The sequence below is a fragment of the Tinamus guttatus genome, unplaced genomic scaffold (assembly GCF_059628265.1).
Source record: "Tinamus guttatus ecotype Peru unplaced genomic scaffold, ASM5962826v1 Tinamus_guttatus_pri_ptg000050l, whole genome shotgun sequence".
Lineage (NCBI taxonomy): Eukaryota > Metazoa > Chordata > Aves > Tinamiformes > Tinamidae > Tinamus > Tinamus guttatus.
Genome location: NW_028288584.1, coordinates 556,575 through 572,796, shown reverse-complemented (window position 1 = coordinate 572,796; position 16,222 = coordinate 556,575). Strand labels below are relative to the sequence as shown.

Sequence of the window (16,222 nt, the reverse complement as noted above, 5' to 3'; positions counted from 1 at the left end):
TTGTTAGTTGCTATGTAAAAATGCTGGTTGTAGTGAAGACTTACAAAATCTTTTGCTTTGATACCAGCTAAAAGGTGAATTCCATTAGTAGTGATTTTTTTGTGTGTGTGTTTTTCCCCCCCCTTCAAAAATAAGCAGATCCGGTAATTCCAGCTTTTTGTGAATGTAATTTGCTGTGTCAGCCACCACTGTTTGCTGCATTAAGATGAGTTGGGAAAATGCATGTAGTAGCAATCCAGCATTCCGATATTTCCCTGAGCAAGAGGGACCAAGAGAAAATAACGTGTTAGCTGGTGCAGATGCCAGTAGTCTTCTCTTAGGGGAAAAATCTGAGAACTGCGCACTGATGTTTGTGTAACTGCAGGTCGAGGAGCTGCTGTGCAATCTGAACAGCATCCTGTCAGATACAGTGAAAATGAGGGAATTTCAGGAAGATCCAGAAATGCTCATGGATCTCATGTACAGGTGAATCTATTTAGAATTGCTACTAAGGAAATCCTACCATGAAGTGGGCCTCAGAACTATGCATTTTGGGGACAAGCTATGGAGAATGAAATGCATCTAGCTGTTTTATTAGAGCTCATTCCTGCTTTAGCATGGCAAATCTCCATCTGGGGGGCCAGGTTGTAGGGCAAGAAGGGTTTCTTGTGGGGGCATTGGGAGGTGGTTGGAGGGCATGGATTTCAACAAGCCTGGCATTCAGGGGCCCATAAACACATCAGTTTTACTTGCTTCTTAGCCCTCTGTGTGCTGGCCACACCAACTGGTCCATTTCTTTTGCTGTGTGTTAGAGGTATCTCCATCCACTGCAGCCTCTGTGGAGAATAACTAAGATTTTTTTTTTTTAATTAAAGGTAATTTTAAAATACATTCTAAATAATTTTAATTAAAGAGTTGTTTTAAAGAGTCAGTCATTCCTGTCTGCACTAGGATTGCCAAGGGGTACCAGACGTCGCCCGACTTGAGGCTGACGTGGCTGCAGAACATGGCGGAGAAGCACACCAAGAGGAAGAGCTACACGGAGGCCGCCATGTGCCTGGTGCACGCCGCGGCGCTCGTGGCGGAATACCTCAGCATGCTGGAGGACCGTAGCTACCTCCCGGTGGGCAGCGTCACCTTCCAGGTAGGAAGGCCCGATGGCCTACGGCTGGGATGGTCTGTGTTGGCTTCTTTCCTGTGATACGTGTAGTAGAAGCGCATGTGCTGGTAGCTAAACTTACAGTGGTGAAGAATCCATCATCAGTCCTAGTTGTGGCAATGATTTATTAAGCTGGCTGCTGATGCATTGCTGCCTGCCTATCTCCTGGTTCAGTTTCCAATCTTTGGTAATCTGTTTATTAAACAAAATCCTTTTATTAACGCATATTTTTTCCTAGAGTTTTCATTTATCAAACCCAAGAGACATAATTTTCAACATTCTTTCTGATAAGCTAACTGCTGAGCTCCTTTAGTTGTGTTCTCCAGTGCTTTGACTGTCCTCTGGTTACTAACCAGCTTCTTTATGAATGACGAATGACCCAAACATATTGGTTTTATAGGCAGCACTCCAAAGTCAAATAAAAATGCCCATAAGCTCCCAAACCCAGGTGTCTCTCAGTTTATATATCCAAGGGCTCCGCCAAGTCTTTTTCTGTGCCAAGCTTATTACTCAAATGCTCTCTTGGGTTTGTTTTCAGGGTACTTTTCTATGTCCTGCAAATAAAAGCTTCATTCTGTGCTGCCAGAGCAAGATTTTGAAATGTAGATATTTTTTTCATATACTGCTTTATCTTGTAATATTGGTGATCCTCCCCTGAAGTGATTTCACATGCAAAATTAATGATCTTATCAGTTTGTTCCAACACATCAATAAAAATTAGAAAAGGCCTAGTTTCTGAAAATATTTCCATATGTTGATGATTCCTCATTTATAATTATCTTCTAAGGTCTGTGGACACATTTATCATTCATATAATATTTGCTGCAATGGTTTTGAATCATTCTAATTAGTTAGTAGAAGTGCTGTTCGGTACTAACTCAAATGTTGATGTAGAGACATCTTTTGTTTGGCCACTCTCAATTTTCTGAGACTGTAATCTCATTAAAAGTATCAGATTTCTATATTGTGATGTTGATTCAGTTTAACCACAGTAGCTTTTATTTTTTCATTAATAAAATCTTGCATCAGTTTTTCCACTGTTTGCCTAGGATGTCAGACTGGTAAAGCTACCACTACCTGCTTATCTTGTTTGCTTTTTGAAAAACAAGCTCCACAAAGCACATTTCCTTCTCTGGACCTACCCAGTTTTCCAAAACCTATGGGAACTCAGTATTAGCTGTCTGAGTAGCCTTTTGCCTAGCTCATTCCAACAGTAAACGGGCATTTTTTATAGTCTAGATCATTTTTAAGTGTCTAACATTAGTAGCTACTATATTAGTCATCCTTTGGTATAACCACATCATCTCTTATTTCTCCCCCAAATAGTAAATGTGAATATTATTGAACTATTTGGCATTTTGCATTGAGATTAATGTGCTGGACATCAGCATTGACATTTCCAGCATAGTCATCAGCTAATGGACTAGTGTTATTGCTAGAATGCCTTTGCTCTTGCACTACCTGTAAACCTCATACTGGCTCAACTTCTGGCCATGGATTTATACTTCTGCTGTTTTTCATCCCTTACCAGTTTTGTGTGCTTCCTAAATTCTGGCTTAAAGCTTCTATATTCTTCTTTTCTCCCACTGCTTACTTAATATCACTAGATATAGGTGGATGTCTTCACTTGCCATACGTCATACTGCTCCCAGCATGCATGTAGACTGCACACTCAAACCTAACCCAATTCCTTCTTTTCTTTTCTCTCAGATTTTGCAGATTTCTATGAATGGAAAAGTTTTCAGTTATTTTAGAGAAACGAAGTTAAGGCATGAGGCAAGCAAAAAGTTATGCTTAATAGCCTTTAAGGCAAGTCGGTCTTTTTCATAAAAATGATTGTGTAAATGTGTATTTGGCAAACAAATTACAACTCCAGAGGAGAGATAATGAAATGAATTAATGACCAAAGCCCATTTACAAAACTCTACATCTGACTCTACATCTGCATAATTATGAACTTCAGTTTACTCAAAAACAGTGATGATCTGTTCTTCCATTCTTTAAAAGCAAGTTTGCATTTTGTAGCACCTGTGGTGATTTTTTTTTCTGATGGTTTTGTTCAAAGAGAACATAAAACTACTCAAACTTTGAGGTTTTATTTGGAATTCCAACTCTCACTGAGTCTATGTCCAGTTCTTTGTTTTACTATGAAGGAACTTTCTCAGCTCAGACATAATCTAATGTTGGTGAAATACAGTCAGTTGCTGATTGAGGCTGATGTTAATATGTGCAGTTAAGTATTATGCTGGATGAGGAGAAGTCTTAACCACTTTTTAAAGGTGAGTAAAGTGAGGCAGCAAAGGGTTAAATCATTTGATCTCCCATCTCCCGCAGTGAATCTGCAAGCATCCAGAAAAATCATTGGCAGAAGAGTGAGAACCGTTCCGTATGCATGACAAAACTGTGCATGTTTCCCACTGTGCAGTCATAAAACTATCCCTGGAGAGAGGAAAGAGTTTCAGTGAAAATCCCATTGAGTTCAACTCATGTTTACACTAAATGCCTTCTACAGTTGATAAGGAGGACTCCAACTGAGTATGAATCACATATAAATTGAGTTTAAAAACTGCCTTATGTTTTCACACACAAAGACTTGGTGCATGCCCATCTATTGAGGCATAGGATTTATTGGTCTAGGCCCAGCACTAGGCTAATTCTACTGTGCTGCTTCCAGAATCTAAACTGCTGTTCAGCTTAGCCATTTCTGACATGGTAATAGGAGCTGGGGTCACTATCAAATCTCTTGAGTTTACACGAGTTGCTGTGTTTATTTTCCTTAAAGAAAACTAGGCAGATAAGTTCCATAGCAATGGCAGATGATATATACAGTAACTTGTATTGCTCATGAGCCTTTACTATATAAAAGAGACTTATAAAATTCTTCCAAATGGAAGGTAGACAAAGGTAAAAAGTAGATGAGTAGATGAGTATGTACAGTTTGCTAAAGCCCCAGAAATATATCATGGAGCCACTTTCCTACTGGAATATTCTGTGGACTATTAAGCATGGAAATACATTTCTGAAGTGAAAGTTATTGCAGGTTTAAAGCCAAAGAGCAGATAAATTGGTATCTGCAATTTTCTTGGCTTCTTTTCACAAGTAAATTACTACTCTGGACTCTTTTCTTGTTTCCACAACAACAACAGCAACAAAAAGCAATCATCAAAGACTGCATATCATTCTGTACATTCTTAATGGCTTCTGTTACATAAAAAAAAAAAAAAAAAAGAAACCCACAACAACAGAAATCAAGCTGTAACATTGGTTGGATGAGCTGCCCCAGAAGTGTACCAGGAGACTAAAGTGGCATGGATAAGCCAAAATATACTCTAGTTTTCCCTCTGGCTGCAGTTCAGACATATTCTTAACTCCAAATTATACTGTCCCAGGCTTTGTGGGCTCACAGACCCTTTCAGTAGGGTTAACATGATGGACAGACTAACACTGATGGCAGCCTATTTAGAGTAAGTTTCACCCACCGAGAAATAAATGTATCCACAGAATCCATGGGGAAAAGTTCTGTGATGCTAGTGATGTGCAGTGTCAATTCTTTGTGCAAAATCTAGTCAGTAGTAACAGTCCTTGGTGTCTCTGCCACTTTATAAAGATATCTTTACAAAGAAGTTAGATAGCTTGCCAGCAGGCATTTATCCTTCACCCAGACAGATTGCCATTGTCACTTTCTAAAGCAAGATGCAACTGCCCTACTTTAACCCCTCAAATTACTAGCAAATCAAAGCTTAGTGCTGCTGCTTTTCTGTTGAGAGTTACAGGTGCTAGTTTCATATTGCATGTACACATACATCAATGTGCATTTCCATGTATTTCTGTGTATTCTAAAATTTCTAATGTTGACCCTACCATGACCTACCCTGATCATTTATCCAAACAGATCCTAAAGAATTGTAAATATGTTATTTAATGACTAAGAATCTCAAAGAGGGACTACCTGGTATATTTTTATTTAAACAAACAATAATATTGGTAACTTTAATGAGAAATTAAAAAATTAAATAATTCTGCAGGATCAGGGTGTGGGGTCTGAGACAAGAAGCAACATTCAATTATTGTAGTTTTAAGAAGAGTGTTCTCCTTTACTTGCATGAGTTAAGTTGACAATTTCAGCATTCTTCTGGGGAAACAAAAAAAAAGACCAGAAAGTCTCAGGTGCAGCTTGCAGTTGCCTGTCTCTGAAACTAAAAGAACATGATTGCTACTGGGCATTGCAGCATAGGAAATTCAATGAGTTGCAGCTTCATGGAGATCACTGCAGAAGAAGGTGAGCTGGTGACCTCCAGGAATTTGTCTTTTGAAAGTGAAGCGAGAAAGGAAGTTTAAGATTCTTATAACATAACTGATCTGCCATCTGTGAAGATTTACAACGTTGTATTAACTTCTAGATGGAATTTAGTTGTGTGTCCTCTGGCAGCACTTCCACGATTTCATTCTCCCTCCTGTCATGTAGATATGCTGCAACTGCATCTGCCTGGGTTTTTACTGTAGCCTGCTGGTCTATGTTTCTGATTTGTCTGCTTTGATTTATTTCAGAACATTTCATCCAATGTGCTGGAGGAGTCTGCTGTTTCGGATGATGTTTTGTCTCCAGATGAAGATGGCATTTGCTCTGGGAGGTACTTCTCAGAGAGCGGCCTGGTCGGGCTACTAGAACAAGCAGCAGAGCTCTTCAGCACGGTGAGTGAGAGCCAAAGGCATTGGCAGATAGCAGGGAGCTGTGTCAGGAGCAACCTGGCTCACATCCATAGCTTGTTTCCAGCGGGGTTCGCAGAGCTCCCCATTGAACCAGAGATGTGTCTCCCAGCTGACCCAGTCCTGCTGCAACCAGATGGGTTGTCTAGTTCAGCCCCTTCTCTGTGGGCACTGCAGGCCTCTGAAGCTGCTAACCCGTACAGAGAAGTGGGGGTTCCAAGCATGAGCTAAGCCTCCTGTTTTCTGCTTTTATTGTTGTTTTGGTTTGTTTTGGTTTTTTTGTTGTTGTTGTTTTTGTTTTGTTTTGTTTACCATGAGATGGAACTTTTTAGAAAGATCTTGCTTAAGCTATGCATTTTATGAAACATGAAAGAATTACTCCTGGGCTTTCAGAGTACAGCTGTTGGCCTCATAATCTACATTCACTGTGTGGAAAGTCAAGATACTAGTACTCTGAGCAGCTCATTGCACTACCATAGTACTAAAGAGCATCTAAAGAAATCATTTGCGTTCTTATTGTCCAGATGCAGGTCTAGATTAATGGCTTTTGGTAACGTCATCCATGTTGAGCAAAGACATTCCCTTCCTCTCATCTGAGTTTTCTCTCTTCTGGCCTCTGTCTAGAAACCATATGCATGACAGTATTAAATTGTTCACACATGAGTTTGGTGTTGACAACCCAACATACTTGGGATCCAAAGTAGGTCCAGTTTGTGATTTGCTGCTCAGAACTACCCACTTATTATTACTGTTTGTAGAAAGCTGTTTTTAAAAAAGAGCGCTTGAAAGCCCCTTTTCAGTCACATGATTAATGGAGACCTACTTTCTTTTTGTAGTGTATGAATACTAATTTCTGTTCTTCTTTATCTTCTTCTACAAGGGAGGTTTGTATGAAACCGTGAATGAGGTTTACAAAATTGTCATCCCCATCCTGGAAGCACATCGGGACTTCAGGAAGCTTACCTTGACTCACAGCAAGCTACAGAAGGCTTTTGACAGCATTATTAATAAGGTACAAGGAAAGGCCCTGCTAGCAAGGCACATTGCACTGTTTGTTCCTGACTGGTGATTATAAAACTGTACATGCGAAATAGATTCATTTGCTTTTTCTAATCTAAGCTTCTACTTCTTTTGACCTACCGGCGAAGGGTAGTCTGCAGTGTAAAGAAAGCTAATGAATCAGTTAAACATGCACTGTCAGGAGAAAGCTATGTCCTCCTTACAAGGAAAAAAAAAAAGAGAGAGATGAATGTTATTTGAGTTACAGAAAGGAGCACAACTGAAAATGTCAAAATCAAACTAAGAGCATACATGATTGGCTACATCTGTTTAAACAGTCTTATCAATTACCTGGTATTTTTAATTTAAAAATTGGAAGAAAGAAAAAGCCTGCCTTCTCAGCCCTCATATTGCTTCTTTATTTCTCCTTCTCCATAAACTCAATCAATTTATTTATTTTTGCACAGTTGCAAAATTCAAATTTTGTGGAAATGTATACAGTGGAATTAAAATAATAACAAAAATACATTATTTTGGTCTGTAAAAATAATTTCATGATCATATTAAATCTTAACCTCAAATTTCATCAAAATGACCATTTCACTGCTAAGTTTTTCTTCTTAAATATCTTCATAAATATCTTTCAATGAGGTTTTAATATCTCGGCACAAATACAACATGGAACAAGATTTGTCTCCAAAATATGGGGAAGTAAAAGATTACAGGGCTTTCTTATATATTAATTGGGGAAGAGAAAACAAGCAAAAGACATATAACTGAAATCATTATGACTTGGAAGAATAACTAATACAGTAAATTCCCTTCTTATCAATCAGGGTCAAAAGCGAATGTTTGGAACTTACTTCCGTGTTGGTTTCTATGGATCCAAATTTGGAGACTTAGATGAACAAGAATTTGTTTACAAGGAGCCTGCAATTACCAAACTTCCTGAGATTTCTCACAGATTAGAGGTAAAGAAGAAAAATAATGTATTAATATAATTTCCCGTGTTGTGTTATACTTTCCAAAGAGCCACACAGTGCTCATAGTACTCTTACTATATAAAAATCAGTCATGAACTGACTTGCAAACATAGATTATTATCTTTATATGTATATACACTTTTGTCGGAGCACTTTCTACAGCAGAATGAAAAGCGTGGTCTGTTCTCGGGATCTTGAAGGCACGTGTTTTATGGGGAAGACTGTAAATGTGAAATGATTTGATTAGAGCAGGCCATATTTTTTTTCTTGGATCTGAGATAGCACCGTTTCATATATTTAGCTGTAGCTCTGCTTTTTACTTAACAACTCACCCTGAGCGTTGTCAGGACCATACCTTGCCTTTGGAAGCTGTGGTTCGTGAAGAAGCATCCTTACTCTATAGATCACATAAACTGCCATAGTTACTTCTTTGTCCTAGAGGTTATTACATAGACTATTAGCACTGTATTAAGGAGTAATGAAAACACAATGTGACAGTTCTGTGACTTTTCCAGGGATTTTATGGACAGTGTTTTGGAGAGGATGCTGTGGAAGTGATAAAAGACTCTGCTCCTGTAGATAAACGCAAGCTGGATCCCAACAAGGTATGGAAAGCTGGCAGAATTGAGGGCTTCATCACAGGAGAGGAAGGAAGAGAGGAAACCCTTTGTTACACTTAAACACTAAGGCACCAGGAAAAACTCAGCTGTATCTGTATGCCCACACAAGCCCATGTGAAAGGTTTAGTTTGATAAGTAGTCACAGAGTATGGAAAACAAAAGTTCTGATCCCTGGTTCCTGTTGGGGCACTGGTCTTAGGCCTAGGCCGTACCCTGGGACTCTGTTTCTCCAGAGGTAGGTTTTGTCATCTCTGGAGAGAAGCCAGAGCCCAGAAGGATTTGCAGCTGTTTGCTTAGCCATTTTAGGGATATTTCATATATGCCATTCCTTTTACACTTGTTGAGTGTGAAGTGTTGTAATGATTCTTCCCTCTCTTCCCAGGCATACATACAAATTACTTTTGTGGAGCCCTATTTTGATGAATATGAGATGAAAGACAGGATAACCTATTTTGAGAAGAATTTCAACCTCAACCGGTTCATGTACACTACACCTTTCACCATGGATGGGCGTCCTAGGGGAGAGCTGAGCGAGCAGTACAAGAGGAACACCATCCTAACCACTATGCACGCTTTCCCCTACATCAAAACTAGGATCAATGTCATCCAGAAAGAAGAGGTAATTGGGTTCTGAGGACTGATCTCAGTTATCAGGGGCTGTCTCTAGATGGGAAGATTTTCAAATTCAATACTTGGCAGAAAAGAGGAGGCTGAATTTCTCAGACATGTTGCATCCATAAATAGAAATGGCATAGGATGGGTAGACAAATAGAAGATGCGTATTTTCTGTGGAGAAAAGAGGATGGGGAATATATATCCTTCTTTTAATCTCCCAGTTGTAGTGCTCTGCAGGAAATGCATGGTGATGTATTTATGGCTGTACTTGCAGCTGATAAAGAACAGTGAAAGAACTAAATCACATTCAGAACCGGTGAAGAGACATGGAAGCTTTATAACAGCAGGAAGTGCAAAACCATTTCAGTCGAGAAGTCAGTAACTTAGAATAATGAACACAGGCAAATTGAGATTCTGATTCAAATCCTGTAGGTGCACAAGAAAAGAGGTGGTTTTGGATCACACTCAGCATCCACCAGGATAACTTCTTGATGGAATGTTCTTCCCGATTTTCACAAGTCCAGCTTGTGGCATGGCACAGTGAATGGTGGTGTTGCCAGCTTTAGGACAGCTTGACTGTGTGTGTGATTCAGATAATGAGGCATCTCTTCCTCTGTTTTGTTTAGTTTATTTTAACCCCGATTGAAGTTGCTATTGAAGATATGCAGAAAAAAACACAAGAACTAACTGCAGCCACCAACCAAGAGCCACCGGATGTCAAAATGCTCCAGATGGTTTTGCAGGGGTCAGTTGGAGCCACTGTAAATCAGGTACGGAATCCAAACCAGCCAGATGACAGAGTTTCTGCACAGTCACCCCACTGTGCTTTCTTTTCGCTGCTCATCTCTCACACTGGAAAAGTTTGTCTAATCTGATATATTTAGTTGCACTGTGCATTTAAAACTTCCTCCCTCAATATTTAGTCCAGTGGATATGACTTCCTTTCCTGACATTTGGGAGTATAGATGGTTTATCCTCCTTGTTTCTTGCCTTTCTGCATGCTTTCCAAGCCCTGACTGAAAGCAGAAATGCTAAAATGCTGAGATACTCTATTTCTGTGATGCTGCTACTATAGCTGATGCAAGAACTACTGAATACTTCTCACTGCCTGTAGATCTGGTAGTCTCACTGATCTTAGCTGAGGTATGGGTTTAGGATTATAGCCCAGGAATAATATAAATTGTCACAACTTGACTCGTTTGCCACAGAAAGCTGTCCCATGTTCATGTCCACCCCTTGGAGAACTCTCTTCTGCTGGGACAGGCATTTGTACAAATAAATATGTAACTGAGAAAAAGCTGAGATATAGTAACACGTACATGCCTGACAACAAAGACAATAACTCAGCTAAACCCAGAATGAAAACAAAAGTAAGAGGAAAAACTCGGCATTCTCACAGAGCTTAGTTTCTTCCTGAAACACCATGAACTCTGTTTATCCAGGTTCTTCATCAGCTGAAGTCTCCAGACTGAAGTGACATAACTGTTGTAAATTTTAGAAGGAGTGTTCTCTTTCTGTTATGGGCTTATCTAACTTTTGACCAGTTGGGCATCTCCACATTCAGGAGCTGGGTTTCTCTGGGGTAACTAGATTTGGCAGCAGAGCTTTCGAGCTTTTTTTTTTTATCCTGGATAGAAATGATCTTTTCTCTTTTCTGCAAGAGTTGGAGGAGAAACATAAGATGGAGAGAATGAAATATGATGGGGAAAAAAAAATCTGTTTGTCAAAGAAAAAATAGGAGGGAAAATGAGTAAAAAACACCCTGTTATGGTGGTTTTGTTTTTGTTTTCTTTTTTCTTTCCCCACAATTCTACTTATGAAATAATAAGCACCTTAGCTAAACATGTGGTCTGCTTTAATATAAGCAGGAGAGGTGTTTTTCTAACATCTTACTGTTACTTCTATAAGGGACCACTAGAGGTAGCCCAAGTGTTCCTGGCGGAAATTCCAGCGGACCCCAAACTTTATCGACATCACAACAAACTGAGGTTGTGCTTCAAAGAGTTTATAATGAGGTCAGTAAAACCAAATTGGGTTGCTGAATTGCATCAATAATGTCTGTGATGATACAACAATAATAGGACTGTGGAATTAATTATGCAGTCTATCCTGGATCCACGAATCCTGGACTCTCAAGCCTCAGACAGTCAGTGCAGACTTGCTATCTGTTTCATGGTCAGATGCTTGTGTGTAGGGTCTGCATCCCAAGTGGGAACAAAGCCAACAAACTGATTTTTAATACTTCAAACAAATTACATAGAAATTAAGCTGTTCCCTTTTTTATCCTTGAAACTTGGCAGAATTTAAGCGTTTCAGATCGTCTTGATTTTATTAAATGACATTTTTATATAGTGGTTTTGTAAGAAAGTATTTGCGCATCTCTTTCAACCAGACACATTGGTATGAGATATACAGTCTTTGCTTTGAGATATGCTTGTAAATCTTGACAGGAATACTCCCATAGCAAGAGACTTTCACTCTACAGTCCAACAACTAAGACTCTTTAGTCCAAAGGAAGCACAGTTATTGAAGTTTCGGTTAAATAAATATGAACATTATGCAAAGGATACAGTTACTCCCTGCTGACTGCTTTTTTAGCTGCATCCATTTACAGTCGGTAGGAAAGTAGCTCAGTATTCTGCTGTCATTAAGTTTCTTTTTTATTAGCTTCTTTGCACATTTCTAATATTTCACAAGTGTCACCTCGGTTTCTGTACCTTGAAAAGACAGAGGTTTCCTACTATTTATTACCATTTTGCACCTGCTAAGTTATCAGAGGAATGCCTAGCCCAGAGGAGACATTCAGATTGTCTAATAGGAAGTTAACAAGTTCAACAGAATTAGGTGATATATGTCTTTTTTTTTTTTCCCCCTCCTTTGTGGGGGAGGGGGGGTGTGGTCACCTAGGTGTGGTGAAGCAGTGGAGAAGAACAAGCGCCTCATTGCTGCTGACCAGCGGGAATATCAGCAAGAACTCAGGAAGAACTATGGGAAGCTAAAGGAGAGCCTTAGACCCATGATTGAGAGGAAGATCCCAGAGCTGTACAAACCTGTAGTGAAAGTCCACAGTACAAGGTACACTTAGGGCAGGGCTATATCTTGTATCTCCACCCAAAAAAAAAAAAAAAAAAAGGTTTTACCAGGAGGTTTTGCTATACATATTTATATAAAAAAAATATGTAATGCCAACTTCATATTTGGTGAAAAGCCTGTTGACTTCCCATGGAGCAGAACACAGTATTAACTGTATTTCTGAAGATGCTCTATCATGAGGTTGGGTATTGGTGTCATTTCAATACATCCATAGAAGAGACCTCCTTTGCCCCAATAGAAATTGTAAGCATTGTGCCATTCTTGAATCCAGAATGGAAACAGAACATGTATGTGTTTATTTTGAATGCATGGCACTCTGACGTGAGCCAGCAAGAAGTCAGAGTAACCCTTTCACCTCCAGATAACAAAATTTGTTTTAGTCCTCTGACTGAGACAGAAGACTATGGTTTTTACTTAAACATGCATTTATTCACCAAACCACTGTGTCTAGTGGGGTGGGAGTGGAAGAAGGAATACGCTAACATAACACATACCATTTTCCATCAGTGACCTGCCAGCTGCTCCTTTCCAGAAGGCAGATATTTCTTGCAATTTGTTTGTTTTGAGTATTTAGGGATCCCTTTCATTGCAGGGACTCTTTTCGTAACCAAAGTTTTAGAAAATGTGAGGCCCTGACTTCACAGAGCACCTGAGGACTGTCTGCTTCAACCAACGAAGAGCTTCAGGCTGCAGGCCAAAAATGATGGGGCGTTCGACATCCGTGAAACTGGGGATCGCCACGAGACGGCATATGCACTTTCTGGCCAGCATGCAAAAAATATGTATATAGAATCTTCCAAAACTGGGGATAAGTCCATATCAACTGTGTCTCGTGAGGGCTTGGGAAAGGAGTATTTTATAGCTGCTTTTTCATTTACTCTAAAATAGCTGCATAATGATAAGGGCCAGGTCATTGAAGTGATCAGCTGGGTCACCACTATCAAACAGAACTTTGTTAGTTTTGGCTGAATTATCATGTGAATCCAAGTAGTATGCCAAATAATAATGGAAATTAACGAACGGTGTCTATTTATCTTCCTTTTCCGTGACAGCATTTACACATTGTCCTCTTGGCACTGGAGCATGCTCTGCAAGTTAATCACACACTTAACTCTTGTCTTCATGGGCAGGGACTTAGGCCCCAGCTCAGTCTTTGCTGATGTGAAGCTCTAGGAAAGAGCAGTTTTCTCAGCTACAGTCTTTCATTTTGGAGAATAGTCTTAAGCTTTTTTTTTCCTTTTTCTTTTGCAAAGGCTACTTGACATGCTGTTGGATTTCTAAATAATAAGTGCTATGTTTAACAGAACTATCAGTCAATAGTTTAGAAGGATGGAGCTAAGCTGTAAGTGATTCTGTTATTATACAATGCTTTTATATAGATACTAATGTAAGACTTACTACAGCAGCACACAGCATGCCATACAAAGCACTTCACTCAAGCTTTAGTGTAGCATAAGAGAAATTAGTGTATCATTTTAATGTCAGTGCTTGGTGTCTTCTGAGACCTGAACAAACATTTTATTAAATCATATTTGCAACACTTTTCTAAAGTAAGGACGTATCATTAATACCTTTTTGTAGATGAAGGTGTTGAAAGAGGCAGACAGACAGACAGAGGAGGATATTGATATTTCATAGGTCATTCAGTGAGGTCATGACAAAGCCACAATTTTTGTTGTGACCACACCACCTACATAATATTTATGTTTTGAAACAAAGTTCTGCGAAAAGGTCCCTCCATGGTGCTTTCTTCCCTCCAGCTTTTCAGGGTTAGGAAGTGATGATTCAGTGATAACTAACATAAACACCCCATTTGGCAAAAATAATAATGATAATAAAGTTAAATGCAACAGTGAAACTGTCTCATTTGTACATTGTTATAGGAAATTACTGTGAAATTGTAATTTTTAAATGCATGGCCTCTTTGTAAGCAGAAGAAAGATGGAACCTGGTGCTTTTAATGGAAACATTCTGATTTTTGTGGCCATTTGCAGCCTTACCATTTGGCAATAGGAGTTTTCCCAGCACTTTTGTTGACAACCAAGATAGATTTTCTAAGTGTTTTGTGGAAGTTCCACAAAGATGATTAAAACAAGATAAGATATTGAACAGGTTAAATAAATTCTATACTTATACAACTGTATTAAAAACAGCTCTTGGAGTATAATAAAATATTTCCCTTCTCAATGACACTTTTCTTAAATGCAATAATCAGGAATAAGTGCTGTATGATTTTGCAGTGAAAGCATTCAAGTCCACTGGATGACTCATGGGAGTGGCTTTTCTTCATAAAGCTGCTTTGCAACAGAATTAAGTTAAAAAGATTATTAATTTCCAGAAGTCCTGCTGCTGTTAAATCTGTGCCTATCAAAACCTGGCCTTTTATGTATTGTTTTTCATAATGCTGTTATGTTCTGGGAGAAGGTCAGAAGAATATTGTCATCCATTGACACAATAATCTGGCTTTGTTGTTTATGAGATGCTTATCCTTCACAGCTAAATAACAGAAACCTCAGGTAAACAGACAATAAGAAAAGACAAAAAAAAAAAAAAAAGCCTGCAGGTGTGCTAATATTGCTTAATATTGCTAATATGCTAGCTAAAAAGAACTGCTTCATATTGTTACGGCCTGTGCAATTTGGTCTCCTTGAATTGAAACAATACTCCAGAAAATCTACATGCTAAAATACCCTTCGCTCAGGTTTTATGAGCAGACCAATCCCTCAGATGCCAAGCCCAGCCCTCAGTTGATAGCACAAGTTGTCTTTTTCACAGATGAATCATGGTTTGTATATTTCTGTTGAATTGAGCTACCTGAAATGTAAATTCCCAGTTTTTGCGATAATTTGCAATAAAGTGACTGTTTCAGAGGAAGTTCAGCAGTACCATGTGTCATTCCTTGTGTCTCAGTAGAATCCAATAGGAAACAAATAATCATCAGGAGTTTCTGTGTAGAGTCGTTCAGCAGTAAATCATGGATCTAGAAGGGTTAGGTTTGTTTTTGGATAAAATCTTGTCTTTATCACCGTGGTATTTAAGAGATAGAATCAGAATCACAGAATCATAGAGTGATTGATGTGGGAAGAGACCTCTGGAAATGATCTGATCCAACCTCCTGCACAAGCAGGATCAGCACCTTGTACAACATCAGGTTCCGATGGGTTTGGAAGATCTCCAGAGAAGGAGACCCCACACCCTCTGGACAACCTCCCCAGTGCTCATGGTCGAGAGGTTTTTCCTCATGTTGAGGCCGAACAGCCTTGGGTTCAGTTTGCGCCCGTTGCCTCTTGTCCTGTTGCTGGCCACCACTGACAAGAGCCTGGTCCAGCCTCTTGTCACTCTCCCTGAGGGTGTTTGCACACACTGACAAGATCCCTCTCAGTCTGCTCTGCTCAGGCTGAGCAGCCCCAGCGCTCTCCACCTCTCCTCACAGGAGAGCTGCTCCAGGGCCCTCCCCAGTCCTGTGCTGGCCTCTTTCCAGTAGCTCCCCTCCATGACTGCAGGTCATCAGCCTGCATGGAGCCCCATCACCCAGGAGGACGCACTCAATCCAGATCGGGTGAACATGCATGCACACTCCTGTCAGCACTTGCAGAAGGTGCACGCACAGGGGGTCCATGACGGTTGTGAGAAGACCAAGGGTACTCTGTATTGATCCATGTGGAAGTACAGAGATAACCTGTGAGGATGTTCTGGGCTCCTTTGAGCTGTCAAGGTGAGCGTTTTTGGTTAGTGCTGGATTTTATGTGGCTGGGCATTTCCAGGCCAACACGAGCAGCTCTGCACACATTTTGTGCTGTGTGGAAATTCACACTTCAGATGCTTCAACGGGCATTGGACCAAACAGGCATGATGGTGAGTAGCTACAGCCACACTCGTGACAGGTGAAGAGAAACATGGTTTTGTCACTTAAAAATAACGGGGGCAGATCTTACAACCTCTGTCTCTGGATGTTGAATGCTTTTATGTGGTTTTGCACTTGTCTGAATACTTTGAAAAACAAAAGCAAACCTTTTAGCTCCTGTTTTCTCCTCTTTTTTTTTTTCTCTCCCTTGGGCCATTCAGAG

General features: G+C 39.8%; 1 protein-coding gene across 1 annotated transcript in view; it reads left to right on the top strand.

The window, feature by feature from the left end:
• The window catches only part of DOCK8 (dedicator of cytokinesis 8), a gene marked incomplete at its 5' end in the record, with an annotated part of 53,794 nt that extends 40,793 nt beyond the window's left edge, over window positions 1-13,001 (top strand). The window contains 11 exon segments of the mRNA XM_088539841.1: window positions 365-465; window positions 931-1,123; window positions 5,687-5,830; window positions 6,726-6,857; window positions 7,681-7,815; window positions 8,343-8,432; window positions 8,830-9,066; window positions 9,689-9,832; window positions 10,971-11,077; window positions 11,970-12,137; window positions 12,748-13,001. Coding sequence (XP_088395967.1) covers window positions 365-465; window positions 931-1,123; window positions 5,687-5,830; window positions 6,726-6,857; window positions 7,681-7,815; window positions 8,343-8,432; window positions 8,830-9,066; window positions 9,689-9,832; window positions 10,971-11,077; window positions 11,970-12,137; window positions 12,748-12,859 — 1,563 coding nt within the window.
• Between the last annotated feature and the right edge of the window lie 3,221 nt (window positions 13,002-16,222).